Consider the following 27,379-nt stretch of genomic DNA (forward strand, 5'->3'; position numbering starts at 1 on the left):
GAAGAGCAACCCCAAGGCACATAATCATCAGATTCACCAGGGTTGAAATGAAGAAAAAAATGCTAACGGCAGCCAGAGAGAAAGGTCGGGTCACCCACAAAGGGAAGCCCATCAGACTCACAGCAGATCTCTTGGCAGAAACCACACAAGCAAGGGTGGGGGGGTGGGTGGGTGGCAATATTCACCATCCTTAAAGAAAAGAACTTTCAACCCAGAATTTCATATCCAGCCAAACTAAGCTTCATAAGGAGAAATAAAATCCTTTACAGACAAGCAATTACTGAGAGATTTTGTCACCTCCAGACCTGCCTTACAAGAGCTCCTGAAGGAAGCACTAAACATAGAAAGGAACAACCAGTACCAGCCACTGCAAAAATTAACCAAATGGTAAAGGCCAACGATGCAATGAAGAAACTGCATCGACCAATGGGCAAAACAAACAACCAGTAACAAAATGGCAGGATCAAATTCACACATAACAATAATAATGCTAACTGTAAATGCCCCAATCAAAAGACACAGACTGGTAAACTGGATGAAAAGTCAAAACCCGTCAGTGTGTTGTATGCAGGAGACCCATCTTACATGCAAAGACACACATAGACTCAAAATAAAGGGATGGAAGAAGATCTACCAAGCAAATGGAGAGCAAAAAAAGCAGGGGTTGCAATCCTAGTTTCTGATAAAATGGATTTTAAACCAACAGAGATCAAAAGAGACAAAGAAGGGCATTACATAATACTAAAAGAATCCACACCACAAGAAGAGCTAACTATCCTGAATATATATGCACCCAACACAGCAGCACCCAGATTACATAAAGCAAGTTCTTAATGACCTACAGAGAGACTTAGACTCCTGCACAATAATAGTGGGATACTTTAACACTCTGCTATCAATGTTAGACAGATCAACGAGACAGAAAATCAACAAGGATATCCAGGCCTTGAATGCATATCTGGAACAAGCAGACCTAATAGACATCTACAGAACTCTCCACCCCAAATCCACAGAATATACATTCTTCTCAGCACCACATCGCACTTACTCTAAAATTGATCACATAATTGGTAGTAAATCACTCCTCAGCAAATGAAAAAGAACAGAAATCATAACAGTCTCTCATACCACAGTGCAATCAAATTAGAACTCAAGATTAAGAAAGTAACTCAAAACTGCACAACTTTATGGAAACTGAACAACTGGCTCCTGAATGTCAACTGGATAAACAATGAAATGAAGGCAGAAATAAAGATGTTCTTTGAAACCAACTAGAATGAGGACACATGCCAGAATCTCTGGGACACATTCAAAGCAGTGTGTAGAGGGAAATTTATAACAATAAATGCCCATATAAGAGTGAGGAAAGATCTAAAATCGACACCCTATAGTCAAAATTGAAAGCCTAGAGGAGCAAGATCAAAAAAACCCAAAAGCTAGCAGAAGACAAGAAATAACTAAGATCAGAGCAGAAATGAAGGAGATAGAGACACAAAAAAACCTTCAAAAAAATCAATAAATCCAGGAGCTGTTTTTTTTTTTTAAAGATCAACAAAATAGACTGCTAGCCAGATTAATATAAAAGAAAAGAGAGAAGAATCAAATAGATGCAATAAAAAACGATAAAGGGGATATCACCACCAATTCCACAGAAATACAAACTACCATCAGAGATTACTACAAATAACTCTATGTACATAAACCAGTAAATCTGGAAGGAAGGGAAACATTCCTGGACACCTGCACTCTCCCAAGACTAAACCAGGAAGTTGAAACCCTGAATAGCCCAATAATAAGGGCTGAAGTTGAGGCAGCAATTAGTAGCCTACCAACCAAAAAAAATCCAGGTTCAGAGGGGTTCACAGCCATATTCTACCAGATGTACAAAGAGGAGCTGGTACCATTCCTTCTGAAACTATTCCAAACAATACAAAAAGAGGGAATCCTCCCTAACTCATTTTACGAGATCAATATCATCCTGATACCAAAACCAGGCAGAGATCCAACAAAAAAAGAAAACTTCAGGCCAATATCCATGATGAACATAGATGCAAAAATCTTCAACAAAATACTGGCAAACCGATTGCAACAGCACATCAAAAAGGTTATCCATCACAATCAAGTAGGCTTCATCCCAGGGATGCAAGGCTGGTTCAACATATGCCTATAAACGTAATTCACCACATAAACAGAACCAAAGACAAAAACCACATGATTATCTCAATAGATGCAGAGAAGGCCCTCGGCAAAATTCAACAGCCTTTATGCTAAAAAGTCTCAATAAACTAGGTATCAATGGAATATATCACAAAATAATAAAAGCCATTTATGACAAACCCACAGCCATTATCATATTGAATGGGCAAAAACTGGAAGCATTCCCTTTAAAATCTGGCACTAGACAAGGATGCTCTCTCTCACCACTCCTATTCAACATGGTATTGGAAGTTCTAGGCAGAGCAATCAGGCAAGAAAAAGAAATAAAGCATATTCAGTTAGGAAAGGAGGAAGCCAAATTGTCTCTATTTGCAGATGGCATGATTGTATATTTAGCAGACCCCATCGTCTCAGCCCCAAATCTCCTGAAACTGATAAGCAACTTCAGCAAGGTCTCAGGATACAAAATCAATGTGCAGAAATCACAAACTTTCCTATAAACTAATGACAGACAGAGAACCAAATCAAGAGTGAACTCCCATTCACAATTGCTACAAAAGAGAGTAAAATACCTAGGAATAAAACTAACAAAGGATGTGAAGGACCTCTTCAAGGAGAACTACAAACCACTGCTCAAGGAAATAAGAGAGGGCACAAACAGATGGAGAAACATTCCATGCTCATGGTTAGGAAGAATTAATATCGTGAAAATGGCCATACTGCCCAAAGTAATTTATAGATTCAATGCTATCCCCATCAAGCTACCATTGGCCTTCTTCACAGAACTGGGCAAAACCACTTTAAACTTCATATGGAACCAAAAGAGAGCCTGCATAGCCAAGACAATCCTAAGCAAAACGAACAAAGCTGGAAGCATAATGTTGTGTGACTTCAAACTATACAGGACTTCAAACTAAACATGGTACTGGTACCAAAACAGAGACGTAGACCAATAGAACAGAACAGGGGCCTCAGAAGGGCACCACACATCTACAACCATCTGATCTTTGACAAGTCTGACAAAAACAAGCAATGGGGAAAGGATTCCTGTTTAATAAATGGTACTGGGAACATTCGCTAGCATGTGCAGAAAGCAGAAAATGGACCCCTTCCTGACACCTTACACTAAAATTAACTCCAGATGGATTAAAGATTTAAACATAAGACCTAACACCATAAAAACCCTAGAAAAAAACCTAGGCAAAACCATTCAGGACATAGGCATAGGCAAGAACTTCAGGAATAAATCACCAAATGCAATGACAACAAAAGCCAAAATAGACAAATGGGATCTAATTAAACTTCAGAGCTTCTGTACAGCAAAAGAAACAATCATTAGAGCAAACCAGCAACCAACAGAATGGGAAAAAATTTTTGCAATCTGCCCATCTGATGAAGGGCTAATATCCAGAATCTACAAAGAAATAAAACAGATTTACAAGAAAAAAACAAACTCATCCAAAAGTGGGTGAAGGATATGAACAGATACTTTTCAAAATAAGGCATGTACAAGGCCAACAAACATATGAAAAAAATGCTCATCATCACTGGTCGTTAGAGAAATGCAAATCAAAACCACATTGAGATACCATCTCAAGCCAGTTATAATGGCGATCATTAAAAAATCTGGAGGCAACAGATGCTGGAGAGGATGTGGAGAAACAGGAACACTTTTACACTGTTGGTGGGAGTGTAAATTAGTTCAACCATCGTGGAAGACAATGTGGTGATTCCTCAAGGATGTAGAAATAGAAATTCCATTTGACCCAGCAATCCCATTACTGGGTATATACCCAAAGAATTAGAAATCATTCTATTATAAAGATGCATGCACATGTATGTTCACTGAGGCACTGTTTACAATAGCAAAGAACTGGAACCAACCCAAATGCCCATCAGTGATAGACTGGACAAAGAAAATGTGGCACATATACACTATGGAATACTATGCAGCCATAAAAGCTATGAGTTTGTGTCCTTTGTAGGAACATGGATGAATCTGGAAACCATCATTCTCAGCAAACTGACACAAGAACAGAAAATCAAACACCACATGTTCTCACTCATAGGTGGGTGTTGAACAATGAGAACACATGGACACAGGGAGGGGAGCATCACACACTGGGGTCCGTTGGTGGGGGCTAGGGAGGGACATCAGGGGGTGGGGAGGGTGGGGAAGGATAACATGAGGAGAAATGCCAGGTATAGGTGATGGGGGATGGAGGCAGCAAACCACCTTGCCATGTATGTAGCTGTGCAACAATCCTGCATGATATCTGCACATGTACCCCAGAACCTAAAGTACAATTAAAATAAAAAGAAGTCTTTTAGGAATTTTCTGCTAGGTCTTTCTTTGCTCTGTAATTCCCTGTTCTATGCTTGAATGGGTGGAAGAACACTGATTTATCCACAGTTTTAGACTCATCAAAGTTATTGCTCACAGATTATAACTGTGCTGTCTAATGCTGCTGATTCTGCATAGAGCTGTTTAACCTATTGTAACTTCTCAGTTGTTAGTATCTAATTGTCTGTATGTCCAGGAGTAAAAGATAAGTGAGGGGCACCAAGTTTTATGGACTTAAAGTACTGAACTCAGCCAAATTTGTCACCAGCAACTTTAGTAGACTGTTGTGACAAAAGGAAAAGGGAGAAATAATTTTTAAAATAAATATGTAAGAGTCACTGAAGATGCTGTCCAGAATAGAGAGTGCTTCCGTAACTAGCATCTCTGGGTGGGCACAAGGAGCCACCTTAGTTAGAAACAGCCCAAGTAGAAAAACCGGCTTGTTCAGTGGAGAAACATGGCCTCGTCAGCCTGCTGGGGTTTAGAAGTGCAGAGGGTAACTCAAACTTCTCTCGCTTGGAGACTTACTCCTCCCAGCTGCAGAATCAGGAGCTAGCATAAGAATGGAGCTGCATAGTTTTAAATGTTCTGTAAAATTTCAAGTGCTACTTAAATGCAAATTATTATCAGTATTATAAAAACTGAAAGAAGATAGACTCAGAGAAGGTTCTATTTATAATTGGGTTTGTATATTTTACAGTCCACTTGTAAAGTCCATACCCCAACAGGTGACTGCCTGTGGATACATAGAGGAGCCTGATGAAGAAGACCAGTTTCTATAGAACTTCTGCAGCCTTTAGGTTATATTTCCCTTTCATTCAGAAACCTTTAGAAAGACTAAATGTTGGTGAAATTAGTGGAGTGTTTGGAGTTTAATATTTTGATGTTATTGGCAAGTTAGTTGATGGAGATTTGAAGTAAGAAGCTTTTCTTTTTCTTTCTTTCTTTTTTTTTTTTTTTTGAGAAGGAGTCTCACTCTGTTGCTCAGGCTGGAGTGCAGTGGCATGATCTCGGCTCACTGCAGCCTCCACCTCCCGAGTTCAAGCAGTTCTCCTGCCTCAGCCTCCCAAGTAGCTGGGACTACAGGTGTGCACCACCACAACTGGCTAATTTTTGTATTTTCAGTAGAAACGGGGTTTCACCAAGTTGGCCAGGATGGTCTTGATCTCCTGACCTCATGATCCGCCCTCCTCAGCCTCCCAAAGTGCTGGGATTACAGGCATGAGCCACCGTGAAGCTTTAACTGCCTATCTATATTTATATTTGTACCTGTACCTAGACATTTACCTTTACCTATATCTATAAATTTCCTTATACTTTTACTTTTGTCTATATCTATACGTTTACCTGTTTGTAACCTAAACATTTGTCTATACCCATACCAATACTTAGCCTCTATACCTTTACCTTTACTTCTATATATACCTTTATCTTTACCTATACCTAATCTTTGCCTGTACCTGTATCTATACCTCTACCTTCATCTATACCTATGCCTTCATTTGTACCTATACCTTTCCCTATACCTATTCTTAAACTATGCCCATGCCCAAGCCTATGTTTTTATGTACATATTTAAGTACCTTGGGGTGAACAAAGAGAACTTGTGAAGCTGAAGGAAAGGAAAATGAGACAGAGTAGACTTGCACTTCCCTTATTGTGGCAGTTCAGAGTATAGAATTCAGCAGTGAAAGATAGGAGTGGGCCATTAACAACCTGTTTTTTTTTTCCCTCCCCTGTATCTAAGACAGCCCCATTTAAATGAAAATCATTTAGCTATTTTAAGCCTACATGGCTTTTTTAGTACAAGATTCAAGAACAAGTACAGTGAGTGTTTTTGTGTCTGACTTCCCCTCTCAGAGGGTGAGTGAGTGGGTGGCACTGAGTCCCTGTGTATCCGGTAGATGTAGGCTGGGAGGGGTCCATGCTTGCTTACACAGTGTCAGGCAGAGGCTCTGTGGAAGTTTCTCACTTGCCTACACTAGCTATTTATAAGCAGCCTGAAATCTAGCCAGGAGTCACACAGGTTTGACAAATTAGGCACATGATGAAAAACAGATTCTATTTCAAAATTAGGTGTATTAGAAGGAAAACCTATAGACATAAAATTTAAAAATGATTTAAGCCCAGTTACCCATTCTGGTGCTATCTGTGTCCTGAGTTTTCTTGCCTCTTCTTCCTGGACTTCTGCCTTTTACGTTTTGACTCTATTTTTTTCCATCAGCAACAAAACATGCACAGGAAACTCAGGTCAGGAACACAGCTTTTCATGTGAAAGCGATGCTCACGTCTTCTTTCTCATAGGAGCACAGAATATTGTCACTGGGAAAGAAGGCGGGACAGAGCAGGACTAGCCAGTGTGTAGCATGCAGCTGGAACACAGTGGTTCCAGGGCAGACATCACTAACTGAGACAGAGTCCTAGAACTGGGCTGGCAGCAGACATTTCTAATCAATCGGAACGGTAAGATAAGACATATATGTTGCCCCTGTCTTAGAGTTTATAAACTCCTCTTCCACCATTTTACCTAGATGGAAACTGAAGCCTAGGGACAGAAACATAACTTGGATCCCACTGATTTTGTGGCCAGTGAGTGACTAGAGCCCAGGTCATCTTACTACCCACATTGCTCTCATTCTGGGTGGGCAGTCATGTACAGCCTGAATGTGATTCTGAGGCTGTTTTTGCAATTATCACTATCCAGAAGAGCCATATGGCTACAGTCCTGTAAAGTCTGACATGTCATCTTCCCATGCTAACACTACAAGGGTTTCTTCCCTGGTTTGATGCAAACTTGCTACAATCAATTCTAGGCATTCTTGTGGCTTCTCAAACACACCACACTCTCCCTCTGCTCACCTTTCTCCTTCCTTGACTAGGGCTGCCATTCCTGCAGCTTCACCAGACTAACACCAGGCTGCTCATGCTTCAGGTATCTGGTTTGTTTGTTTTTTGTTTTTTTGAGACTATGTCTCGCTCTGTCACCCAGGCTGGAGTGCAGTGACGTGATCTCGACTCACTGCAACCTCTGTCTCCCGGTTTCAAAAGATTCTCGTGCCTCAGCCTCCTGAGTAGCTGGGATTACAGGCACATCCCACCACACCCAGCTAATTTTTGTATTTTTAGTAGAGACACAGTTTCACCATGTTGGCCAGGCTGGTCTTGAACTCCTAACCGTAAGTGATCTGCTTACCTTGCCTTCCCGAAGTGCTGGGATTACAAGCATGAGCCACTGCGCCCAGCCCAAGTCTGTTTAAAATCAGCCCCTCCAAAGAAGTCTTGCCGTGACCACCTAAACCTGACTAGCTTCCCTGCTGCTCCCTGAACCTCCCTTTCGTAACCACTTATAACCACTGGTGCCTAGACTGAGCTCCACGTCTGCTTGCTCATGCTCCTCCTCCAGTGCTCACGGCAGTGCGTGGTATAAAGAGGGAGACTCACAAATGCTGAACTGCATTTAATTTAAACATCATCACTCTGTAGTTGCTGGAACAATCTTTAAACTTGGTGCATGTACTTCCTTTTGGTTTACTTTCCTTTCTGCATACTTTAAGTATATATTTCTACTTGGTAGAATGTAGAGATACCAAATTAATTTTGGCATAAAATTCAGACTATGATAAATGGGAATAGATATTATAACTGAAGTTGAAGACTTCAAATTGAAACATATCTTTTTTAGTTCTTTACCTTGGAGACTAATTTATTGAAAGTAAATATCTCCTCCCAACCTTGATATGCTGTTTCACCAATATTTGAATTAGGAGAACAAAATTCTATCACTTATGGTATAGTTCAGCATCGAATGAATCATGGTGGTCTTGTGGACATAACTGAGTTACATTAATGTGTATGTGTGAAGTTGCTCTTCATAAAATTGCCATATTTTCCACCAATCTAAGTTAATCATACTGAACATGACAGCAGACAGTACTATAGACAACACCATATTATTTTAGCTTGGAGTTTTTGAGACTAAATGTTAAAGGACCACTTATATTTTTAGAAAATAAAACAAATTAATTTTCCTGAATCATGATAATAATTCCAGACAAATGACTTTATTGATTGATCCCTGTCATAAAGGAGTACAAAATTAGATCTGATTGAAAATTTGTTTTATCTTAAAACCTTCCAAAGGAATTATATTATTTTGAAAAGCAAATATTGGGGTTGAGTCACAGTTCACATGGTCCTCCAAGGTAATATTTCCATAATATTATAATTCTTGGCTTTTAAGAATTTAAAATAGTGACCTGATTTGGTGACTGTACTCTTACCGTAAAAATAGGTTATTATGGAGTTACAAGAGATGGACACAAAGAATAAGTACAGTATTGAGATTCATTTACTTACTTGTTTGTTCATGTAGAAAATGCTTATGGAGGCTGGGTGTGGTGGCTCACACCTGTAATCCTAGCACTTTGGGAGGCTGAGACAGGCAGATCACTTGAGGTCAGGAGTTCAAAACCAGCCTGGCCAACATACTGAAACCCTGTCTCTACTAAAAATACAAAAAATTAGCCGGGCATGGCGGTGCATGCCTGTAATCACAGCTACTCAGGAGGCTGATGCAGGAGAATTGCTCAAATCCAGGAGGCAGAGTTTGCAGTGAGCCAAGATACCACCACTGCACTCTAGCATGGATAACAGGGCAAGACTCCGTCTCAAAAAAAAGAAAATGCTATTCACTTATTCAGAAAATAATTATTGAGTTCCTACAATATGCCAAGCCCTGTGAACCAGTGACATAGGAATGACTAAGATACAGTTTCTGTCATCAAAAAGCTTATGATCTGGTAAATAAACCTATAGCCGTGTCACAGTAGAAGAGTTGTGACTGTTACACACATACAGTAATGTGGGCTGTGACACTGTGTTCCACCCTGCAGGAAAGACAAACAGTCACTGGGCAAGATGGTATGTGCCTGTAGTCCCAGCTACTTGGGAGGCTGAGGCAGGAAGATCATGTGAGCCCAGGAGTCAGAGGCTGTAGTGCACTGTGACAGAGCCTATTGAATAGCCACTGCATGCTCGCACTTTAGTTGGAGCCACATAACAAGACTTTTTTTTTTTTTTTTTGAGACAGTCTCACTCTGTCACCCAGGCTGGAGTGCAGTGGCGCAAGCTCAGCTCGCTGCAACTTCTGCTCCTGGGTTCAAGCAATTGTCGTGCCTCAGCCACTCTACTAGCTGGAATTACAGGCATGTACTACTACGCCGGGCTAATTTTTGTACTTTTAGTAGACAGGGTTTCGCTATGTTGGCCAGGCTGGTGTCGAACTACTGGCCTCAGGTGAGCCGTCTGCCTCAGCCTCCCGAAGTGCTGGGATTACAGGCATGATCCACTGCACCTGGCCGATACTCCTTCTCTTAAAAAACAAAGAAAAAAGAAAGATGTAGAAGGCTGTTATCCTAAGTGAGGATCTTACAATTAATTTTATGTATCATTATTTAAGCCTTTCCAACTTATTGATATGCATATAAAATGGAAAATATATGGAATTATATAATCAAATGTTGCATTGGTATCTGGTGCATGGCAGATAGTCAATAAACATTGGAGGAGAAAATGAATGATTAATGATTTATAAATTCACCAAAGGAAGGTTTTCTATAAGGCTGATGAGGGCATAAAAAGCCTCTTGAAGTAAAGGGTAGTTTGAAGGATTCACATGTACCTTTGTATAGTACTGAAAAGCTTAAGCTATATTTTTGGAAGCATTAGAATAAATTAATAAAAGATACATTATGAAACACATCAATTAAACATCTATTTAAATTGTAGTTTTAAAAATCCACTATTATAAAACATTCACTAATGAGTCCCAAATTTGCAATTCTTAAATGAAATTTAGTTTGCATTTTAGCAAATCTTGTCTATCAGTTTACAAATCGACTAGTTTCTATGGATAGACATGATTCTGAGAGCTCTTGCTTTTTATAATGTATTTTTTGCTTATATCAAAATAATACATAGTATTAAAAATCAAATAGAACAAGTTGTCATAAAAAGAAACAGACTCCTGTCCACCCATTTCTGATTTTCCCTGTACAGAAAAAAATTACTTTCTGTTCTTTAGGTATCTCTTTTTGTGTTCTTCTAAATAATAATCATGTGCATGTTCTGCCACTTCTTGGTATTTTAGATTTGTTTATCTACTGACTTTCCATTATAAAAGATAAGAATTTATCTTCCTTTATGCATGAACATTTTCCCTTTTCTCCTTCTAATACAGTTTCAATATTTTTGTTGAACTTCTGCTAAGGCTTTTTTAACTGTTAAGTCTAAATGTTGTTCACCTCTGAGTCCAGTAGTACAGAACTCTATTATCTTTCTTATTCAAATGTTTGTTTTTGTATTTTATTGTCTTTCCAATAGCTCTGTAGCATATTTCTCGTTCCAACTTTCCACACAAGTCAATCTGTCGGATACCCTCTTAGCTCCATCCTCCCTCCCTGACTCCCTCCTGGAACCTGCTGCGAGTTTCTGTTTGTTGTTTACTCCCTTTTCTGGAGTGAAGCTCATCCTCAGTTACCCCTGAGAAGAGGCACACGAGAAGAAACTTTTGAGATCACCTCTGCCCATCATTTTCCACCTGACTTTGTGCCTTGTTTCACCCATTGTGCTAGGCAGTTGTGGCCCTTTATAATCTGGTTGTACATGTCATACAGTTTTGAAATTTTCATCAGTAGATCATAGTGCCATCCGAATGCCTTATTTCACAGAATTTGCACAGTAATTAAGTGAAACCCCATAATATATGTAAAAGTCCTTTCAAATGTATATAGTGCTAGGTTAAAGGAATATGGCATGAGAGGGATTGTCTGATTTCAGAGCATAAAGCTGTGCTGGGGTCTTTGGAAAGAGACTTACTTTGCCATGGCTAGAAGAGGAAGGATGTATTCCTTACCTCCCCTTTATCCCTGCATAAAAAAGATGCTAGCTTTAGAAAGTCGTTGGACACTTGGAAAACTCTCCAAAGTGTTTTTAATTCAAAGTGACTAAAATGGTTTGAACCATAAACTGAGCTAGTACTAGCAGAGTAACATAGTCACCATGTGCTGTGATACTAGTATGAGAAGGTGCATTTCAAATGCCAAATAAATGGCTTGCACTGGGTTTTTAGAAGCCAGCTTGTTAGTTGGAAACCTGCTTTATTAATTATTCTCTCTGTTGCTATTATTTTCCTTCACCTTGTCTTCCCCACGTTTTCCCTTCCTCTCTGCCAGGTACTCTCACACTCTGGCTGATCTCCTCTAGTCCACTGGGAAACTTATCTTCCTGTGTCAGTCTCCACAAAGCTGGAGGTGGCCACAGGAGTTTGGCAGTGAGGCCAAGTTACCTTGCAGCAGGGAAAAAGAAAAGTGGAATTCAGATACCTCTGCTTGTAGCAGAGGGAGGTCTGGAGAAACTCAGGCCAACCTGGGCTAGCATTAAGAAAGACAGGATTAGGCCTGGCGTGGTGGCTCACTCCTGTAATCCCCGCACTTTGGGAGGCTGAGGCAGGCGAATAGCCTGAGGTCAGGAGTTCGAGACCAGCCTGGCCAACATGGGGAGACCCTGTCTCTACTAAAAATATAAAAGTTAGCCGGACGTGGTGGCAGGCGCCTGTAATCCCAGCTATTTGGAAGGCTGAGGCAGGAGAATTGTTTGAACCCAGGAGGCAGAGGTTGCAGTGAGTTGTACCGTAGCACTCCAGCCTGGGCAACAAGAGTGAGACTTCATCTCAAAAAAAAAAAAAAAGAGAGAGAGAGAAAGAAAGACAGGACTTGGGGACAGAGTTCAACGGTTATCTGCCAGCCTCAGATTCCAGTTCTCCAGCAAGCCACAGGGTGTTTATCCAAGGCCCATTAGAATTCTCTTAAACTGCTGATAAACCTAATGCAATATGGAGCTAAAATTAATGGTCAGTAGTGAGAGGAGTACTTAAAAAACTAACACTAAAAATCAGCAAGTCTGAATATGCAGCATGTGCTATACGCAGGACAGCCCTGCAGTGACTTTGGGCTGTGTTCACACAACAAACATGGGAGGGGCCAAAGAGGGCATTTTGAAGAATAATGTTAGTCATTAGCTGCAGTTGATGCAGCCACTGTGGTGAGCCCTGACTCAGTCTCCCTAAAGTAGGTCTGTTGGAATCTTACCTGAAGTACCTTAACCTTCATGGCTCTCTATGATAGGATAATATATGGAAATGCCATGGAGAAAATAGAAATGGTGTTTTTAAGTAACCCTGTAATTTAAGTAACATGACACTCTTCTGAATTGGACATTTATTGAGCACCTGCCATGTCCTAGGCACTGTTCTGCATGTTAAGGATGCAAAAGTAAGCACCTTGTCCTTGCTGTTGGCAGGATGGTTGTTCTAGTGAGAAGCTCTGTCTACCATGTGGCCACAGTGAGAGCGTTTGGAATTCTCTCTTAACCCTCTTCATGTAAAAATGTTGATCTAACCTTTTTCAGTGAAAAATGTACGAATGATTCCATTTGCTTTTTCAGTTTTAAACAATATTATGGCTTGGTGTTAATTGAGGACCTTTCTGTCAAGAAGAGAAGGCACATATCACACTGATTCTGCCAGGAGTTTCTCCCGCTTTTTGAGGAAATGTGAAGGACACACTTTTATTCCCACTGAACTAATGAAAAAAAAAATTAACGGAATGGTTTTGGGGAAATGAACATTAAAAATATTGGAGTGGGACTTTGTATCAAATGAATTTCCAGATGTATTAAAGATTTAAAACATTTTTAGAAAGGAAGGAAGAAGAAAGAAACCAGAATAGCACTGCAAGAAAATGTAGGTCAAGTTATATCATCTTGGTTGAGGAAGAGAAAAAGAATTTTCTAAGCATGATGCCAAAGTAAAAACCCACTAATGAAACAAAAGAAAGTTTTTATTCCTTGAAAAACATAAACTTTAATATTCTGACTCCCTAACGTTGCTCTTTCCCATCTTGCATTTCTTTGAGAAATTTACCTTGATGTTGAACCTGATAATGTCTATTAATTCATTCAAAATATATTTATTGTGTCCCTGGAACTGTGTAGGATGCTCGGGACCTAAAGAGCAGATATTCTGAGAAAATAAAATGCTTTGGCTAGACGCAAATCCAGTACCCTACAAAAGCAGCAGTACCCACCACGGGAAAGCACCAGCTTCTCCTCAGACTTTGTTCTACTAGGCATCTTCTTAATTAAGTTATTCATGCATCAGTTAATCAGGTGTGCTACCTGAGGTTTTCTGTGTGGCCACTGTGGACACAGTCCAGTGCTGAATGCTGACTGTGACTGAGAAGGACGGCCCTGGCCCCCCTGGCTGCAGCTGCAGCCCTCTGGAGAAATGGTTATTCATCCTATGGGGAAAGTACAATGAAAGAAACATATAGGGGGTTGGAAGGGAGTACAAGGGAGTCTTAATTTAGATCTGAGGGAAAAGGAAGGGCTCCTTGAGGAAGTGACATTTAAATTGAGGCTTAAGTAAAGGAAATGGAGTAGAAAAAAATATATGTGTGTGTGTGTGTGTGTGTGTGTGTGTGTGTGTATACATACACATATATACATATGTGCATATATATACTTATACACATTTTTACATATGTATATAAATGGAAGTCTAAGGATAAGTGGAGGAAGAGGATTGTGGGCATGGGACTGGGCCATGGGCAGCCCTGAATTCACTTACTTGAAGAAGAAAAAATGATGGACCATGGTTTCATCCTAAACAGAGATCAAGGGCTTTGAGCAGCAAGGATGATGTGACTTCCTTTACCCTCCATTCATGCTACTGGTTTTTTAAGTGAAGGCTGTTTCTAGAGAATAAACAACATGTGTACATGTTAGTGCTAAGAGCTTGATGATATCTGAGATTTGAGATTTGACCCAGGAAGATACATGAGAGTGAGAAAAGCTTACAGAAAACAAGCAATTGTCTATTATAAGGGGATGGTAACAGCACAGATGTGTTCATTCCACTTTGCAAAGTCTCTCTGCCTTAGATGCCTCAGGGGTGACCAGGGATCAAGCTGCACTCCCACTGAAATGCATCTGGTCCTTATACAGCAGGAAGCTCCGTATCCTTGCAGCCTAAATCCTAATTCAAGGTTTGAATGGGTGAAGATTGTCTTTTTAAAGCTAAAAACATCCTGAGGATTTTTATTAACTTATAATTATGGAGAAGAACTTATTTTAGGAGCAATAAAGAGCCTAAATAAAACACAACCTGAAAACACTTTAAGAAAATTTAAAGCTTTTAATTGTAATGAGTCTTGCAAATGGCATAATTCGTTTGTATGCTTTTTCTCAAGGGCCTAATATTCCAGAGAAAAGAGAAATAATCATGCTAACGTAGTGTTTTTTTATGGTCTCTTTGCATATTTGGGACATTACAGAAAGGCAGTTACAAAATATCATTGCGAAGATTTTCTTTTTAACTTTACTTTATGTGAACCCTGACACACTCTGAGGATGCAGGAAGCACACTGACCATGCTGCTGCCTGGGCAAGCTTTCCTTTTTCTAGCTTTTCGTGGTTGTTGTACATTAAAGGAGTAAGTGTAATCTTTGAGGAATCAGAATTCTGGACTTACACTTTTGTTTTAGCTTCTTCTTACATTATTATTCATCTTTCCATGTGTCCCTTTCTACTTCCAACTATAAACATTCAGTATGAGTTCCATTTATCCATTAAATGTTTTCCTCATCTGGAGACTAAAGCGTGTCATTAGAATAAATTGCTGAGGTTGGTAGAAGGATTATAAGATAAGAATTAAAGTGAAATTAAGGCCAGGCGTGGTGACTTACACCTGTAATCCCAGAACTTTGGAAGGCTGAGGTGGGTGAATCACTTAAGATCAGGAGTTCAAGACCAGCCTAGCCAACATGGTGAAACACTGTCTCTACTAAAAATACAAAAAATTAACCTGGTGTAGTGGCACATGCCTGTAATGCCAGCTACTCAGGAGGCTGAGGCAGCAGAATCCCTTGAACCCAAGAGACAGAAGTTGCAGTGAGCCAACATACTGGCATTACCCTCCAACCTAGGCGACAGAATGAGACTCCATCAAAAAAAGAAAAGAAAAGAAAAGTGAAATTAATATTTTGTCAATATGCAGGATTAACAGAACCTGAAGAAAAGAAAGGAAAAGTGAAATTAATATTCTGTCAATATGCAGGGTTAACAACCTGAAGTCAAAAGTTTGGGCTTGGTGATCCCTGGGATTTGTTCTCTACTCTGTTGTTTCTTGATATTTATTTTAACTTTTTTCCACATATTTTCCCATCTCTGCTTTAGCTAGATGTTGTCTTCAACACCCACCAGGAAAACCATACCTTGGGATTAATCTTTACCTGAAATGTTTTATTTTTGCTTATGCTTGCTGGTGTATGCGCATAATGTAAACACATTTGCTATCCTCTCATCTAGAGATTCAGAATTAATCAGTGGAAAGCATGTGGTAGTTTTTATATTACATTTAGATGTCGGCAGTTGTCAGGTTCATTCCTTTGAAGCACCTTGGACAGTAAACTAGAGCTGAATTATTCAACCTGGTTTCTAACTCAATCTTTGTGACTCTCCTGTTCCTATAAAAATAATAGTAAAGGTTTTGTAACTTATGAGTTAACTGGTTTCTAGTTTCCCAAAAGATTTTTTTCCTTTGAAAGTCCAATGTAGAGCTCCTTTTTAGCTATCATCTTGCTTTGCTTCTGAGGAGAGACTTATTATCAGATACCTCTTAAAGATCCATGGCCTTAGCCCATCTCTCTATGTGTTATTGTGGCTATACAGAATGCAGGGCCTGCTAACAAAATACCGTTCTAATGTCAGACAGCAGAATGGCACTTACAGTTCAAGTCTTCCTAAAGATTAAATGTTTTAATCACTTGCCTTAAAGTTGTGTCTATGATATACAGTTGACCTTGAACAATATAAGTCTGAGCTGTGTGGTCCACTTACACATAGATTTTTTTTTTTTTTCAGTAAAAGTTATTATACCTAGTCCTCCTGCCTCTTCTGCCTTCCCTTTCACTTCTTCCACCTCTTTCACCTCTGCCACCCCTAGACAGTAGGACTAACCCCTCCTCTTCCTCCTCAGTGAAGACGACGAGGATAAAGACCCTTATGATCCACTTCTGCTTAATGAACAGGAAATATATTTTCTCTTTTGTATGATTTTCTTAATAACATTTTCTTTTCTCTAGCATACTTTGTTGTAAGGATACAGTATATAGTACATATAACAGATTAAATATGTGTTAATCATCTGTTTATGTTACCAGTGAGGTTTCTGATCAACATTAGACTACTGGTAGTTAAGTTTTTGGGAGTGAAAGTCAAATTCGGACTTTGACTGTGCAAGCATTGGTGTCTCTAGCCTCACCGTTGTTCAAGGGTCAGCCGTAGTTTCATGTGCTCACACACACACACATCCCAGGTGGTACAGATGGTTAGAATCTCACTGAATAAGCATTTCATTCTCAAATATTTGGAAAGGCATGGATAGTAAATTCAGAGTTTATTAGTGCTTTCTCTTTTATTTGAAATTCATTGCTTTATGTGTTTCTGAGATGAGTAGACTGAAATTCTTATGAAAAACCTACTTTTGTTATCATGACCTGTGGTAAATCCTTGCAGACTGTAATGGGATTATGTCCCTCCACTCAAATCAGTCCATCTCCACTCAGTGGAAAACGTCATTTTCTAAAAGTAAATGTGACAAGCTCTGGAAAATCTAGTTCTTACTCCCCCATTTAAATGGTACACAGGCTGTTCTACAGTGATGACCCAGGCACTCAAATGTTTCTTTTAATTCATATGTTTTTCTAATAGCACTGGGAAGAGCTTGGCTTATATTGCTCTTCATTTACATTTTTTTGCAGGAATCTAGCTAAGGTTGTCATGTCTCTCTGAATTGATGACAAATGTTGATAGAACTCTGTAAATGTATTTTTATAAGCAGGCTGAACTGCATTTGATATGACGGCCTCAATCTGACACTGTTGGTCTCTTATAAATTGAGAAATCAGAAAAAGGAATTTTGTACAGAAAGAAACTTAACTGTAACTGATTGCACTTTATGAGAGATTAAAATAGGAAATGTCATTTAATGTGCTATAGTTACATTTTTCTGTTTTGTAATCAAAAAATACTTCAAAAAGACTGCTTTTTTTTCTTAGACCCTCTGCTCAATGTAATCATCAAGAATTCCCTCAGCCACTAAAAATGATAAGGTAATAAACATTTACCAAACCACAGCTCTCTGGCAGACATTCTAGTAGGTACATAGTACCTACCCTTAACAAATTCAGAACCTAGTGGGAAGATTAGTATTTAAGTGAACAATTACTCTATGCTGTGACATTTACTAAAATTATAGAATTCACAGGGTACAGTGGTGGCATGAGGGAATAACACTCTTTGCTTTGAAACTAGAAGTAATACAGGTTGAGTATCTCTTATCCAAAATGCTTGGGACCATGTTTTTGATTGTGGTTTCTTTTGGATTGCGGCATTTGAGCATTTCCTTTAAGTATCATGTTGGTGCTCAAAAAGCTTTGGATTTTGGAGCATTTCAGATTCCAGGTTTTTGGATATGGGATGCTAGACCTGTATATACAGAGCACCTGGATCAGTGTCTGGCAGACACCTAATGGGTACTCAATACATGGGACTTCAGTAGAGCACCGAAGGTAAGGAAGTGGGGGGGATCCACCCAGGAGCAGGCAGAAAGGGGATACATGGTTTATAAAAAATTTTAAAACAATAAAAATACCAATTAAAAGTTACTCCTTTTTATTGTCACTATGTACTGAGAATTCTAAACAGTATCAGTGGTAAATCCTCCTCCTACCAGAATAGATGCTTCAAATGCCCTGTCCTTGGCAGCCTCTGGTAGTCTCTGTATTGGAAGCAGGGGGCTCAAAGGGGCCTGAGGTCTCCAGAAGGCAAGATGCCAGGTCCTGTAAACAGATTGGGAGTTTCTCAAGCAGGAAAGACTGAGGGTCATTCCAGGAAGGCATCTAGCACACACAGAGGCACATAAAACATCATGGTTCACTCCAATGCAGGGGGAAGTGGAAGTTGTTTTCAATCAATGGTGGCAATCAGTCAGATATCTACATGGAAAAAAATGAGTCTTGACCCCATCTAACGCTATACATAATAATGCTAGATAGTTTGCTGATCTAAATATGAATGATAAAGCAATAAAGATCTTAGAGAAAACTATAGGAGAATGTGATCATCATCTTTTTCTCTTACACATAGCACCAAAGGCCCTAAAAGAAAAAAATGAGAAGTTGGAACATATTAAAATTCTGTATTTCTTTTTAATAGAAAAGAAATACAGAATTTATTCTATATTCTGAATTTCACTACTAAGAGAGTGAAAAGCTAATCATAAAATGTGAGAAGATTGTCTTCATACATATCCTGGCTAAAGACTTACACCTAGGATGTATAAGGAACTCTCAAAAATCAATAAGGAAGAGACATATAATCCAATAGGAAAAAGAACCAGGCAACAGAATGAAGAACTACTTCACAAAAGTGTGTATCCAAATGACCGGTAAACATGTAAAAAGATACTCATCTGCATGAGTCATTAAAGAAATGTAAAATGAAACCATAATGTGATACCACTCTACACACACCAGCAAGGCAAAAATTAAGAAGACAGAAAATATTTTGGCAAAGATGTGGAACAAACAAAAGAAACTCTCTTGCACCATCTGTGGGAGTGTAAATTGGCACAATACCTTTGGAAAGTTCTTTGCCATTATCTACTGAAGCTTGCTATATGCATGCCTGCTAACCTACCAGTTCTATACCTAGTTATATACTCTATAACTACGTTTTGATGAGAACCTGACTGGAGTAAACCTAAGAAAAAAAAAGGAAAATAAGGTTGTTGAAAAAGTGAGCGTGGCCACATTTTTAAAAAATGAAAATAGTTTCCAGGTAGCACCTGGAAAATAACCAGCATCTGAAAGAAAATATAGGGCCAAAAGAAGGTATTTTAAAAACGGTTTTGAGACAGCGTCTATGCTCTGTTGTCCAGGCTGGCGTGCAGTGGTGCACTCACAGCTTATTGCAGCCTCAACCTTCGGGCTCAAATAATCCTCCCACTTCAGCCTCTCAAGTAGCTGGAAATACAAGCATGCACCACTATGCCCAGCTAATTTTTAAACTTTTTATAGAGAGAGGGTCTCCCTATGTTGCCCAGGCTTGGGGTATATTTTTAATGGAAGATATTATAGCAATTTTTTTTCTGATGAGAATGATTTAGTAAAGAGAAAACAACCAAGTAATGAGGAGAATGGGGGATCATTGCAAGAGACAAGTCCTCAAGTAGACAGATAAGAAGCATTGGAATACAGCGTACACATCTGGCTGGGTTAGGAAACTGTTTATCTGCATAAAAGATTATTATAGTTTTTAAGACAAAATTGATTAAAAGCATGGAAGACAGAAAAGAAGGGACAGATATGCAAAGAGTGAGCACGTGGAATCAGCAGTTTAGTCCTTCAGTCCTTAAGTCTTCATATATAGAGGAAGATCATCCAGAATAGTAGTTCTCAAGCTTGAGCGTGTGTCAGAATCATTTGTAGGACTTGTTAAAACACAGATTGCATTGCCCAGGGCCCAGTCCACAGATTTCTGACTCAGTAGAGCCAGGATTGAATCTGAGAGCTGGCATTTGTAACACATTCCTAGGGGTTGCTGGTACTGCTGGCTCCACTGTTCCTGAAAGTATTGCCTGAGGTCCAGGAGTATCTGTTATCACCTAGAAGTTTATTAGAAATATAGAATGTCTGGCTCCATTCCAGACCTACTGCATCAGATAATGCATCTTAACAAGGGTTTTATTTGCATGTTGATATTTGAGAATCACCATTTAGGACAGTGTTTTTCAGCTTTGCCCGAGGTGATTTCAACATACAACTATGAGAAGTGAGAAGAGCTGATTTAGGATGACTCCAGGTATATTGTCTGCATGGCTAAGTGAATGCAGAGATGTATGAGGAGGAGAACGTGTGTACAGGTTGACAGCATTCTGTTTTTGACATGTATTTCAGAGTTCCTTTGGGACATCAGATGAAGCTATTCAGTTGAATATTTAGATCTGAAGTCCAGGAGAAAGATAAGATATTGAGTTATAGATTTGAGTGTCATCAGCATGGAAGAAATAATTAAAGTTGTGGGTGTTGAATATATCAGCTCAAGCAGATGAGAAAAGCAATACGGAGAACAGCAGATGAGCAGGGATAGGGGAAGAGGAGACTACAGAGGAAATGGGAGAAGAGTAGGGCAAAAGCTTTGGGCACAAGCCGGGGATGGATGCCGGGATGGGGAAGCTAAGGACAGAGAGAGTTTTAAAAAGAAGGGAGGATTAATGATATTTTATGCCTCCGAAAAGTCCAGTAAGAGAGACTGAGAAGTATCAGTTATTTGACAGTCAGGAGATCACAAGTGGTCCTGCCACGTGAAGGTCAGGGAAAGGGTAGCTGCAAATACACAGAGGCAGAGGTGTCCCCAGTAAGCAGGAGACACAGAAGTGGGAACATCAGATATTGACAAGATTTCCAAGAAGCTGAGAAGTACAGAAAAGGCCAGAGAGAGCTCTAGAAGGAGATTCACAGTGGAAGGTGAGTCTTCCACACAGAGAAGACTGTGATCTTGCCACTTGCCTTGGGAAAGAGCTAGTGATGGGGCAGGGAGTGACTACTGAACCAAGATGGCAGGAGCATGGGATTCAGGACGTTGTTGGAGCTTGGCTTCAGGAAGAGCCAGAAGGTAGGTATGAGTATAAGTGAATTTGTAGTGGGAGGGAATTTGTACCTCATAAACTTCATTTTCTCTAAGTAGGGGTCAAAGTCATTTACTGGGAGGGAATGCAGAAGGGGTCTTGAAGATTTTTTTTTAATTTTTATATACTTTTACAACAGATTTAAATCCTTTAATCTGTATGTAAAATGTCTGATATACCTAGACTTTATTATGTGTAAATCATTCATTATGAAATAACATATTTCCAAATTCACTCCAGAAAAAATTTAAACTTTGTCCATTAAGAATACTCAACATTGAATTCCTACCCAAGATCCTTGCTCTTGAACTTTACTCTCCTCCCACTCTTCCTCCCTGTTTCAGCTGTAACTAAAATTTCTTATTTTTATCTGGATGATTTCTCATTGTCTTTTCTATTTATTAAGCTGATTGTTGGGGTATTTGTTCTCATAATACTTTATTTCCAAAATCTTAAAGAACTTTTGCTCTACCCGTTCTCACCATTCCTAGCCCATTCGAATGAATTCTTTTCAAGTAAGATTTCTGAATTCTAAATCTCTCTCTGCACACACACACACACAGACACACACACACACACACACACACACACACACACACACTTTTTATTTTTTCTGAGATGAAGTTTCACCCTGCCACCCAGGCTGGAGTGCAGTGGCAAAATCTCTGCTCACTGCAATTTCTGCCTCCAGGGTTCAAGTGAATCTCTTGCCTCAGCCTCCAGAATAGCTGGGATTACAGGCACATGCCACCATACCTGGCTAACTTTTGTATTTTTAGTAGAGTCCGGGTTTTGCCATATTGGCCAGGCTGATCTCGAACTCCTGACCTCAAGTGATCGCCCACCTTGGCCTCCCAAAGTGTTGGGATTACAGGTGTGAGCCGCAGCACCTGGTCTTTCTTCATATTTTTCATTTAATGAAAGTAGTCATGTTTTTGAGTTGCAAAGATGATATATTCTTATATAGAAATATAAGCCATATCACAAAGAAAGTAAAAAGTTTCTATTTGTGTATGTGTGTTCATGGTACTTTTTGAGATCCGTCATGTAGAGCCCCAGTGAAGCTGATTGAAAACAGACAATTTGTCTGCTGTCCTGGTTAAGAGACTTGGAAGGAACAGGCTGTTTTGTCAGCTTGAACTTTTCCTCTTTTGTGAATTGTTCTTTTGCAACCCAATGGAAAAACTACATAAAACTCTTTTTTTAACTATAGATCATTGTGGGGTATAGTTTTTTACTATAAATTGTTGATGAATGTGATTCCAGGAGTATGGTGGTGTTGCCTTCCACCTTGCAGATCTAGGCTTTGAGGCTCGCTGTGGAGAGCATGGAGCCCACAGCAGAGCTGGTTCATTTGCTGGTGGATGGGGGTCCACTGCAGCCTCCGGATTACTGACACAGAGAGCAGAGGTCAGGGAATGGGATGGGCCTACCTGAGGACCCTGAACCTGAACCTGCTGTGCTCTCCTCAAGGTGGGAAGCAGAGGAGAGTCCTGGCTCTTGTTCCACATCCGAGAGGCAGGGATGAAGCATTTCCCCACCCCTGAATGTGACCTAAGGCAATGTGTGCTCTGATCACTCAGACCAGCTGCCTCTTCTCCCCAGAGAGAAAAGGACAGGCTCCCCAGATGGACAAGCATGTATTCCTCATTACCCCATCTCCTGCCATGAGGAATAGGAAGTGGAAAGGATCTCTTCCCCATCAGCAGATTCAGAGGATGGGCAGGACACAGAAAACTAAGGCTCAAAAAGATAAAGTTAATAATTCAAGGTCATTCACTAGTGGTTGGTAGAGACTGAATGCAAACCCAGGTTGGTCTAACTTAAAACCTTATCCCTTAATGGAAATAGACTTCAGTCTTTATGGTACTCCCTTTGTTGTAAACACTCAGAAGAAAGGTGATAGATTCATAGTGACGGGAGTTTAGGAATCAGCTGTGTCTTATTTGCATGTATTGCCTAGGGATTTGTTTGTGATTTAAAGATTAAAAAGACAGAGAAGAAAGCCCAGAAACTAGCTTCAGCCACAGAAGCGAACCCTAGCTTAAAAGGAGATAGACCTATGGGATTTTTTCCAACTCTTTATCCTTCACCTTCAACCCTTACTACTCTGATGTGACTTGATGCTATGTGACAGCTCATTCATTGGACTCAGTAAATTATATATGAAGAAATCAATTGACTTGAAAAATTGCAATGCTGATCTATATGACTATATGTATATTATTATTTATGAACTGCGTAGAAGTAAAGCTAACAGTTGCTGCCTGGAAAAAAAACATGGCATATCATGTCTAGTAACAGGAGTTCTTAATCAGCAGCTTTGGAATTAAACGTGGGGAGAATATTAATTATTATTACCTGTACTTAAAGAAAAATCCTTTGATCAGTGGTTGTTCTAAGTGGCTTTTATATTTCTTTCAGATGTCGCCCATTTAATGTGGTTTGAAAGACTCTATGTTTGGCTTCAGTGTTTCGAAAAATACATCTTGTACCCAGCGCTAATTTTGAATGCCCTCACTATTGATGCATTTTCAATAAGCAATCACCGGAGACTTGGTACCCAGTAAGTGGATAATGGTTTATTCTCATAATTATTTGGGTCACATTTTCAAAATCGAGTGAATTTTCAATAAACAGGCTGCAGAAAAAGCCAACCTTCGCCTGCTGTTATTGGCCATGTAAAAATAAGCCATGGTGGTCTTTCACTCAAAACCCACTGGAGCTAGACAGTTATTGCAGAGTGACTGGGGTGCAAATGAAGGTAGATCTGCTTGAAATGATGTGAATAAATGTCAGTAGATTTGAAAATCATCCCACAGAAACCTAGTCAGCGAGCCTTAATAAGAAGACGGAAGCACAGTGTGAGTCCGGGATTCCTGGAGTTCTTAACATCATGCTTAGAGCTTTATGAACTGCCCCGTGTCATTTCATTTAGCAAATACTCTATCATTTTGTGCTTGGGGGAGGGGGAAATTAATCACTGTCACTGCTGTCTCTGCATTTATCAAGAGAAACCTCATAATTTAAAAACTGGCAGAGACTTCATACTGTCAAGATGCCCATGTCTTTCAAAGCATTAACAATGTACAGTTGAGTTATTGGTTTCATGTATTAAAATTACTTCTGAATTTACAACATGGAAATCTTGATAATCTGTAGATTTGTCATTCTGATGAAAGGTGAAAGCTGCTGGTCAAATAAGTTCTTAGAGTAGGAGGATGTAAGAGAGATGTTTTCCCAGATTTGCTCATTAGTCACGTTGCTTAAACACTGTGTATCCAAGTCAACCCTGATGCATAATCCCAAACATACTAATTCAAACCTGCTCTTCCTTTCAGTGTGTCATGAGGACAAATTGATTAATATTCTCCAAAGATTGAGCAGGCTAAGATAAAAGACATTTTAATACTCTGTTGGACTTTGAGTAGATTCATAGTCACACAAAGCAGGCACTAAAGGAAATGATCCCATAACCTGTCCTTACTGGACTCTGCCTTCCTTCTTGTCCAGACCTGTTTCTGTTAGACCAGGGCAAGAATTCTATGTCCTTTGATACTTAGAATTCTAGACTTCAAATCCAGGGATGAGAATTAGTCTCACTGGATTGGAAAAAAAAAAGGCAGATGATTGGACTTCAGACTCTTTATACAGTTTAGGTGGGACCCGGTGTAGGAGATGACCAGAATTTAGAACACTGTGTGCTTCCCTAGGGCAGGGAATCCCAGTATGGTATCGTCCTGGTTGATCCTGTGACTCCCCCTGCCAGAACAAGGCAGAGCCTCAGTTTCTCGAATGGAGACACACATTCAAAGCCAGAGTAGCAAAGAAGGTACCAGTGGCACTCTGGGAAATCCAGCTAAAGGATTTAAAGTTTTCCCTACTCAACTGCAGGAAAAGGACCTTGAACTAAGGCTATGGGGTTGAGGCCAAGATGTTAGAGAAAACAGATAGCAAGGTCGAACTCCAGAAGAGTCAAATAAACAATTAAGAGAGGGTTCATTTGGAAGTAATATTATTCTCTATCCCCTATAATTTTTTTCCGGACACTGAAGTCAGAAAGGTGCACCTTACCTACATAGCTCTGAATATCCTCAACTCCCAGATGATAACATCAGCAGTTGTTTTGCTCAGAGCCCAAACCTGGGAATTCCTTTCTATTCCTGATGCATCTGTAGAATTAAAAACAAAACAGTTTTCAAGGTTTCAGGCACGCTACTAGACCAACTGTTTTCAAACAGCATAGCAGGAAACCCTATATCAGTATCACTTTGAGACCTTTTCTAAACTAGAGAAGCCTAGCCCCTCCCTCCGATTTTTAAGAACCATTGTATTAAATAGTCACAGAGTGAACTCTTCAACAGAAGGCACTGTTTCTTACTCAACTTTTCAATAACAAACCACTAGAAAGTGTTAGATGAATGAACAGATGGACAACCACGTAAGGGCTTGGTAAATGAATGTGTCTGTGAACTGGGGTAACTTGTTAGGTGTTTCTCTATCTCAGCCTGATCTAAGTGGATGCTCTTCATCTGTTCCAGGCCATTGTTCACCAATTACTACCTCAGCCTTTATAAAACCTTCAGCTGAGTACAGTATGTCTTCATGTAACATCCTGGATAAGTGATTGAAAACTGTGACTTTAATCGTAACCAATACAAAACCAAATAAAACAAGTTTTATTATAGGCTAATTGATAGAAACAAGAGCTAAGTTCCATAGCATATTTCTGGTCACAAAAACATCACCACACTTCTAAATAAAGACCAAAACACTTCTAATATTAAACATTGAAATAAATTTGAATTATACATATATTTAGGAAAGATTAATGCAAAGAAGTAAGATAATTATGTAAACAAATATTTCAGTTCAGTGTATCTGGTAGCTAGAACCTGTCCGGGCAGCTCAGGGTGCCCGGTGGGAACCCATGCTGGACAGGACACTTCCCATCACAGAACACACACACCCACGCCCACACTCACTCACACTGGGACTATGTCAGCATGCCAGTGCACCTACTATGCACACCTTTGGGATGTATGAGGAAACCAGAGAACTCAGAGAAGAACCCACACAGACATGAGGAGAATGTACAAACTACACACCTACAGTGGGGTCCTGGCTAGGAATCCAATTTTTTTTCTTTTGAGATGAAGTTTTGCTCTTGTTGCCCAGGCTGGAGTACAACGGCGCGATCTCACTGCAACCTCTGCCTCTCAGGTTCAAGCGATTCTCCTGCCTCAGCCTCCCGAGTAGCTGGGATTGCAGACATGCACTACCACGCCTAGCTAATGTTGTATTTTTAGTAGAGATGGCATTTTTCTATGTTGGTCAGGTTTCGAACTCCTGACCTCAGGTGCTTCACCTGCCTCAGCCTTCCAAAGTGCTGGGATGCCAGAATCCATTTTTTTCTCATCAGTGTTATACTGAAACAACACTGAGTGAAGCAAGTTATTTGAGGACCTGCTGTATTCGATGATTTATGAGCCATTAATGATAGCCATTACTATTGCAGTGTTACAAAAGCCATGAACATGAGTCCTTGAGAATTCCCGTAGTTTTAACCAGTCATCCCTACTAAACATAAAATGGATGCAGTCCATTGAACCTTGGTCACAGAAAACAGAAAGTTAGATTTGCTTCTCATCTAGATTTTGCCTGAATAACCCAGAAAATCAACAGTCTCTCTTGAAAACCAAAATATCTCTAAGTCTTACGACACCTTATCATTGGGGTTTCTCCATAGGGCTTTGGCTGTCCCACAGGGATTTTTGTGCCTTGGGTTGTTGGCAAAGGCAGCTGGCCCTGAAGTCATATTTTCATACTGCATTTTCATCCTGGGCATTAGTTGTGAACTGGAAAAGGAACGCCAGTTATGGAGCAGTGTTCAACCTTGCTTCAGGAACACCGAGGGCCCTGGGTTGAGGCTGAAGAAAAACTTCTCCATCTGAAGTATGCATGTAATCAACTGCTGGTTTTTCTCAGAAGCCAAATCCAAACCTGTTGTACAAGGCCTTGGGCAAACCTCACCTCACACATTCTGAGGCAAGGTGGAAACAATCACACTC

General features: G+C 39.8%; 1 protein-coding gene across 5 annotated transcripts in view; it reads left to right on the forward strand.

Annotated features, from left to right (window-relative positions):
- Positions 1-27,379, forward strand: part of PCNX2 (pecanex 2) — a 291,183-nt gene that overhangs the window by 127,100 nt on the left and 136,704 nt on the right. For all 5 annotated transcript variants that reach the window (XM_032242324.1, XM_032242325.1, XM_032242328.1 and 2 more), the window contains one exon: positions 23,733-23,874. In XM_032242324.1, the coding sequence (XP_032098215.1) occupies positions 23,733-23,874 (142 nt within the window). The remainder of the gene's footprint in view (positions 1-23,732; positions 23,875-27,379) is intronic.

This window comes from Sapajus apella, unplaced genomic scaffold (assembly GCF_009761245.1).
Source record: "Sapajus apella isolate SASKATOON/1434 unplaced genomic scaffold, GSC_monkey_1.0 scaffold49, whole genome shotgun sequence".
NCBI classification, from domain to species: domain Eukaryota; kingdom Metazoa; phylum Chordata; class Mammalia; order Primates; family Cebidae; genus Sapajus; species Sapajus apella.